General features: G+C 48.6%; 1 protein-coding gene across 1 annotated transcript; it reads left to right on the top strand.

Annotated features, from left to right (window-relative positions):
* Positions 1–7997, top strand: CSUI_009763 (uncharacterized protein). Its single transcript, XM_068069872.1, has 6 exons — positions 1–3885; positions 4377–4642; positions 5192–5473; positions 5874–6101; positions 6870–6981; positions 7617–7997. The coding sequence occupies exons 1-6, from the start codon at positions 3684–3686 to the stop codon at positions 7724–7726; spliced, it is 1200 nt and encodes a 399-aa protein (XP_067918153.1). The 5' UTR covers positions 1–3683; the 3' UTR covers positions 7727–7997.
* Positions 7998–8066: the final 69 nt, after the last annotated feature.

Consider the following 8066-nt stretch of genomic DNA (forward strand, 5'->3'; position numbering starts at 1 on the left):
GAAGGTCGTCACTCGGTCTGGTTTCTTTTTCTCAACACCTATGCTGCGAGGTTGTTTGTCAGGTAATCTGTTCTGCTTTTCTTGTCGCTTTTGATTCGAAACTGATCAGCACCTGATTGGGAACTCGCTGGAGAGGCCCGGCAAATGGGCGAATGTCGTGTCCACGTCATCGAGGCTGGTCGGACAACGGAGTCGGGGGATGCTTGTGGCCGGCCACCTTCGGGGTGTTCCCGGAGCTACGATTGAGCCGCACCACTATGCCACGGGTCGTATCATGGCGCGGCTGACCCCCCGTGGACCTCTGGTTTCTTCGCCGTCTATATTAGAAATGCAATTACTGGGACATTTGCCTCGTCTTTGCCTTTCGTCATCGTCGTGAACCGCTCTTTTAGGGAGAGCATGTCTTGCTTCTACAGTGAGTTCATTGTGGTGGGGATTGGCAGAAACTTGGTTCCCTTCTGTGGGCTTCGAACAAGGTCGACGCACCCTCGCGGTGGCGGTGGCGGTGTTTTGCCTCATCAGCTCATGACGGAAAGCGGTTGTTTTTTCAAGACAGACAGTGGATGCCGCGTTTGAAATAGAGTCGGAAGGAGTTTGCCTGTTGCGTTCACGGGACTGCCTGTCGTAAGTTGCCTTTTCCGTAGAGCGCCGCTTAGACAGCTGGGGTGCAAGCATCTTTAGCAGCTTCATTGTCCGCTACCAGTTGGCCGGATGTCCGTAAAGTGGGTATGGGTATCATCTTTCAGTGGATGTTCTGTCATGCGAGTTTCTTTCCTGTCGGACTGGGGTTCGAAGTCTCTTCTTTAGGTTTCGTCACTTCAGGCGAAGTCCGCAGTAGGAGGCAACGTTTCTTGTGTTCCTCTCCCAGCTGACCCTGGTTCGCCTGGAGGTGCAGTCGGTTCCTGAGCATTCCTGGCCTGTCGTTGCGAGAAGCACCGGCGGCTGACAAAGGGGGATCGGAGGAGCTGGCTGGGCGAGAAGCAAGAAGTTTATTTGTCATTTCCTTCAACGGCTACTGCGAGGCGATCCGTGGAAGAGCCAACGCCGCTGCAGTTCAGTATCTTTCGTCTGTCTTGGTATTTCGGATAGACTGTCACCGAACATTGTGGATTGTACCATGGAAGGGCCAGAACGGGACAAGTTTGGTAGCCAGCAGGGCTTTCTATATGAGTCTCAGTCTCGCACTGTGACTGTGTCGGGGATTCTCGTATCCTCTCATCAGCCCTCCCTCAGATTCACAATGCAGCATTCCGCTGCTTCTGGTACCTCTTTCCCCTATGGTGGGGTGTGCTTATAATAGCCCGATATGCGACTGGAGCTATCTCAAGCTGCTTCTCTCCCCCCTTCATACGCACACATTCTTCATCCTTCGGGACGTGATCTCTTCAGGCAGACAGCGCCTGCCTCTCCGTCTTTTGCGAGACCGCTTCCTTGTGGTGGTTACGCGAAGATCACGTTTCGTAGTTCGAAGATCCTTCTACAGGGAGAGTAGTTGGTGGTGGTCGATCGTTTCCCTTGAGGACGATATGAACTAGCTTGAGGTTGAGCCCGTGAAGACATTTTATTCAGTCCTTTCGTCGCCCGGAGACACCTACACTAAGTAGAGTTTAAAGAGTTGAGAAACGTACTAAGAGAAGCAACTGAGCTGCTGTGAATTCCAACTGAGCAGGCGCCCCGTCCCCTCTTCTTCCACTGCGTCATCATCCCTTTCCTACACACATCCAAAAAAGTTGTCAGAAGTTTGTTTTCCTTGCAGCACGCTATATACATGTTGATGCTGTCTAGGCTCTTCTGTCGCCTTTCAACATCCTTTTTTTCTCTGCTTCGGAATTCCGACGGACAAGAAAAACCGACGACCGTTGAGAAGCTCTTCTTGTGAATTCAGCCAGGACAACCGTTTGTTGAATGCATGCATACTATTATCAGGCATACCGACTACGGCAGAAATCGTCGCCATCCCCCCTCACACATGTCCATGTGCTTACAGACACTTTGTTGTTGTTTCCTCAGCTATTCATCCTTTTTTGCCTGTGAGAAAGCTTATGGCGCTTCGAATGTCTGTTTGAAGGGTCCTTTTTTCGTCATATCAGCTAGAAAGCAGCCTGATGAGAGCCATTGATATCCCCCGTTAGAGTGCTGCGGTGGTTTGTTTTCCCTTACCTTCCATCCTTTGTTTCTTGCTCAGCATTTTTCCATTCAGTGATTGATCAATTCTTATCTTGATTTTATTTTAAAGCCTCATATTCCTCTCTACGTCAGTTTCTTCGTTCTTTGTCTTCACCTCGCCCACCCCCCTCTCCACCTTTTTCCGCGTCTCCTTCTTACCACCTATGTGTTGTTTGCCCCCTCCCTGCCTGCCGCTTGCTGCTATCTAGATATACAGAGAGATCTGTGCAGATCGGAAAGTGCAGTCGAGTCTTGCGCGTTTGTCGTGGTAATCTTTGTGAGCTTTTTTGCTCTGGCTGTAAGCATCCTTGTGCGGTTCTTTCTTTTCAAGAGTCGTAGTTTTTTCGGTTCTCTTGTTAAATTCCTCCATCGAAGACGACACGAGACGAGACAGGATCATCTTTTTTCTCCTCTTCCCTCGTTTCGCCTTCCGTTGCTTCGTCGGGTGCTTGTAGGAGGTGTATGTGTGTACCTAATAATACATACACCTGGATGGATTTCATCCACTATCTCAATGCATGAGGACGACTGTGACCAGTCAGCATTCCTTTCGGATTCGAATTCCACCTGAACCCTCTTACCAGTTGTTTCGTGGCCCATCTCTAACAACTGCTACTACTGTTGTTACTATAGGAGGACCACTATTCCACAGGACGGTTTCTTCTTTTTTAAGACGACTGGATCGAGATCGACGAATCATTTTCAACCGTATACTCGACGTCTGAATTGCAAGACTGCGAAGTGTTCGTGAGGCTCTCTTCTTCGGTTCCCTGAAGAATCTTCGACGGAAAGCCATTCATCTCTCTTTGTACGGCTATGGTGTGATGGAGGGAATACAACAGCTTGGTGTCCAACAAGGAAGAGTTGTCTTTCCTTACGGCTGAGGCGATATGGCATCAAGAAGCAGCGATATCTTCACCGTGCGTCTCAAACGGGTGGGAAGAGACTAGAGATAAATAGGCTGCTATCGAGTAGTGTCACTAGGTGTCCTGTTACGATTCCACGCCCTGAAAGGGAGGAGAGTTTAAAGGTGACCTTGGATTCGAACGTTGTCTCGACAGCAGAACGCAATCAAACGCCCTGTCCTCGCCGCCGTGCTTGACTTGTATCTCTTCTTTTTCATTCTCTCTTTCCAGCTTCATCGATCTTTTTTTTCTTTCCTGTCTTTCTCAAGACACACACACATGACGACTCCCTTCATTATCGTCGTTGTAGAGTTGGACTTGAAGACGTCATTTAGCTTGTAGGGTGTGTTCGCGACTTTTCTAGTGTGGTTGTCACATACTGCTGTGCGGGCTTCCATTCATCTTTGTAGCCCTCTTGTCACGTCTTCACATTCTTCATTCTTTTTCAAAGCTGAGGAGAGATTTACTGAGAGATAGGCGGCCGATTGTATTTTTTCTCGGGTTCTCGCGTCGCGCGTTTGCGTGGTGACCACGTCCTTCAATCCGAGAGAGAGAGAGATTGTTTCTCTTTCTTTTCCTCTTCTTTCCTCTTCCACCGATACAACAACGACCATGTCGATGCAAATCTATTATACGTCGTATCAGAACGGGCACCAGCGATACTACGGAGGCCATCGACCAGGCCATCCGGTGCCTCAGCACTATCAGAGAAATGTAGCTGGTCGGACGGCTCCTCGGTGTGCGGTGGTGGGAGGCTCGTACAGCTCGTCGTTGGCACAGCTGGCGACAGCTCAGTGTCGAAGTACCCCCCCGAGTAAGTCTCGAGTAGTAGGGTAGATTCGTTGCTCATCGGCTGAATGCAGTTACGTGGCGTACTGCCCTCCCTCGTGGTTAGTTCGCTTTCTCGTGGATAGGGGAAAGAGGGAGAAGGAGAGAGCTTTGTTCATTCATGTATCTTAATCCATATCTGGGCAGATGTGCGGGTGATGGATGATCTCTTGTGATGGGATGTGTGCCTGAAGGAGTATTGAGTAGGGTTTCGGGGCATCCTTAGGTATTGTGGTCATATGCCGAGAAACGGAGGGAGCCTCGTGAACGAGCATTGGACTGAAGTCTATATATATCTTGCCGTGTTGACAGGAGGGAGTACCTTTTTTCCTGTCAGGTTCTTTGTTCACCTTCCCCCTCGCCCTTCTACACAAGATCTATTGACCTCACAGGGACAATGGGTAAAGTTGTTATAGTGTGGAAGCTCTTTGTCTTGATCCCGCTGACTTGTTCTTTCCTCGTTGTATGACGTGGTAGGAATTTTAAGCTCAAACCACCAGTCGTGTCATCCACGGGCGCGACGGAACTCGTCGAGTACTCCCCCTCAATCGTTAAGCCATCAGATAGCCCGACAGCTAGAGATGCAAGAGAAACTTAACAATGGCGGTGCTGCTGGCCTTGGACAAGGAGGCGCTTCTTCGTCGTCTTCACATCGAGACTCCCACCACCATCACCATCACTTACCTGAAAAACTTCATGATCTCGTTGAGGCAATCAGACATCCGCTCTCTCACAGTACTCAGGTATATAGAGAGAATTCTAAATCGTGATGCCTTATCATCTTCATCGAGATATAGGAATGTTCAATTGCATGCGACATATATGATTAGCTAGGGTGAGTGTATCCCTTGCGTAGGGCAGGAAATGAGTGAAGAGTTCTTCTGTGGAAGGGACGGAGTGACGTCTCCTCTGTTGCAGTTCTCACTGTCTCACACCTCGTGATCAGAAGACGTGTTTCTCACGTGTTAGGTCTGGCCTTTAGAGGCATATCGTAGTTCATGATCTCCTGTATGAAAGACTTTTGGTTTTTCTCTGGTGCTTCTCGTCTACCGCCATGTATTGGAGGCGGTGGTCTTGGTAGTAGTAAGAGTAATGAGGAACTGAAATAGGATGGAAAGAAGAGAAAGAACGTTAGACAGTCGTCTCTCTTTCTTTCATATGTGATAAAGCCGGTGGAAAAATGAAGAACGAAGATGTATGGAGTGAGTCTTCTCTCTTCTGTGGGGGGGTCCATCGTTCGCTGATTCTGAAATGACTTGTCTTTCTTCTTCTTCTCCTGTCCGTTCTTATAGTGCACGCGTATTTCGACCTCGAGTCTTCACATCGGCGAGTGCCCTGAAGTTCCCGAACATACCGCGACGTTTGCAATGAAACGGACAGGGACGTTGAAGTGGCAAGAAGCCGTCGATGAAGAGGAAGAAGAGACGGTAGTAGAAGGGGGAGAAGAAAGCCCACGGACTCCACCGGCTGAAGAGAAGAAGAAGCTTCTTCATTTTAGAAAGAACTCCAGTGCTCCGAATCTTCTACGCAAACACAAAAACTCTTTATCTCCTTCACAGGCTCTTGCAAGTGAAGTAAGCAGAGCTCTTAACCCACATACATGTGGAGAAAGGACTTGGTATCACCAAGACTTACAGGCTTCTTTTGCATTCGTAGATCTAAAGAAAGAAAGGATATCTTCCTCTGTTTGTATCCATACCTTTGTCTAACACAGCACCATAGTTCATCTCAAAGAGAGCCTGCTCATTGGCCAACAGGAGAAATGAGCTAGGACATGGGCAGAGAGATTTCTCCTTCTGAGACTTCTCTGAATCTTCTTAGGTAGACTGCCAGACAAAAGAAAGAATCGACGGAAGGGTTCATACGTATGTATAACAATGATGTAGTGAACTTCGTGTATTTCATTCTTTGTGGTTTTGCCAGCACTTTTAGGGAGATAAAAGGACCTCCCCCCTATTACTGGCGTGTGTGTAGATACAGAGGAATGTGTCCAATTCACTTCAACCGTCATCGTCGCCGTCCTCAGGAGGATGTGAAAAAGCAGTCACATCGTCATGTTCCGTAAGCAGTCAGACACCGACAGATACAGGAAGTACATCGTCTCCTTCTCTGACGCTAAGCCCACCACCTTCATATCCTTCAAGCGTCTCGTCTCTCTCTTCAACGGAGTCAGATGAATCGGTTTCTCCGCGAGCAAACTCGGTAAGATGAAGAGAAAAGCAGTTCTTGTTTTCTTTCTTTCTGTTTTGGTCTCTCATTCTAGAGAGATCGTCAGGATGAAGGAATGTAGTGCGTAGTGACCCTGATAACATCGCTGGTATATCGCGATACCTTCATCTCTCTATATAAGAGAATATGCGTCACGTCACTATTGTTATGTGTATGGGGGTATGAATACTGTCTTGACTGATGTGACTTGTTTATTCCTCACACAATACTGCCATGCGCCCTAACTGTTGTGATAGCACAGGTCCAGTCAACAGTCGTGGCTGGTCGTCTGATTCCTCAGCTTAAGACATACTCTACGCGGTGAACACTCGTCGTGCTGTGGACACTCATCGGCCTGTCTCACACAAGTGTATCTACATCGAAAAGGCCAAGTAGTTCCTCCTCTGTTAATTCCAACAGACGTCCACATGGAATTCGCATCCAAGAAAGACTTAGGCGGAGGTCTATTTTCCAAATTCATCCTCCATTCTGAGAGAAGGATGGTATGGTGTGATTCCGACAAGTGTGTCTGGAGAACAGGAGTCTATGTCTCTGTCGAGCTTGTAGAAATCTTTCGGTTTTTTTGTGTTCTGCGGGAGAGCTGTTTGAGGTTGTGTGAAAGCGTTCCTCTCCCCGTTTTCTTTGATAGCCGCTCTAGCGTCGATTCCTGTTTCGGCGCTGATGGTGGGTGCATCCTGCCTGTTGTGTTTGTTGTGTTGATCGATGTGTTTCTTCTTGCCCCTCGTCATTCGTGTTCTTCAGGCGTCGGACAAGGTTGTGAGCAGTGTAGGTGGGATCGAGGAAGGAACGTATGGACTAGAGAATTCCTCGTCCGCTGGAACCCTAGCGTCTTCGACAACTACTGGGAGCGGGGGTAATAGTACACACACCATACGGAGAAACTTCTCGTGGCTCAGGCTTAAGGAGAAGCTGAAGCAGCGGAAATGAAGGGCTGCCTGAGTTATGCTCTCTCGCCCGACAACAATGTCTTCCCCTCGCAGTGTTGGTCTCCTCGCGAATCGAAGTGCGCATCAATCGTAGTAGACACCTCTGTTCTGTCCAGAACGCTTCCAGGGAAGAAGATGAGAGGCGGCATGATGCGCAAGAGGTGGATAGACTGAGACTCGTTGGTTCATCGTCATTTCATTTTTGAGAAGGGGACATACATACATAGGTGTGGTTGGGCGATGTCTGTCATTGACAGTGTCATTCTCAATGGGTATGTGAACTTTCATGAATGCTTGAGTCTGAAAAGAGCAACGAGGACGTACGTCTATTTGTTTTTCGAGGTGATATCTAGCACTAGATAGTTGCATGAGGTGTATGGACACCTGTTGTTATGAAGGAGAGAAAGAAGTATCAAGCGATCTTGGTCAAAATGTCGGTCTTCCAAATTTCTTTCTATCTCGCATACGAAAAGAGGAAAGACAAACGCAGAGCAACAAACCGATCAGACATCATGTTTCTCAAAGTTTACGGGTGCTCTTTCTTCTGTTCTGTCTCATTCAGCGGTGGACGCCCACGATCTATATCAGGGGGGAGGGGAAGGTCGTGCAAGGCGGGAAAGAAACGAGAGAGTTTTCCATCAACAAGAAGGGGGGAGGGGTGGGGGGAGTTAGAGACTTGTGTAGTTGTATGAGGAATGCATGACCGGCATCGCAGATTCATTGTACGTACATCTATAGAAGAGCAGATCATCATCATCATAACGGCCACCCACTACTATCACCAGTCAAGGCATGACGACCTAGGGAGGTGGGCAATGAACATCGCGGTAGCAACTGAGTATGTTGGTCTGGCTCGACTACCGTGCAGGGTCTGTGGCACTGGCTGGCTGACTGGAGAGTCGTAAAGTCATGATGAGGATGACTGGGGGGTTTTTAACGGGGGAGATGTGGGGTCCTGCGTCCGATTTGGGTGCCGGAAACAATGTTTCTGCACCGTGGGTGCTGCCAAAGC

Source organism: Cystoisospora suis (assembly GCF_002600585.1).
Source record: "Cystoisospora suis strain Wien I chromosome Unknown contig_6000, whole genome shotgun sequence".
Taxonomy (NCBI): domain Eukaryota; phylum Apicomplexa; class Conoidasida; order Eucoccidiorida; family Sarcocystidae; genus Cystoisospora; species Cystoisospora suis.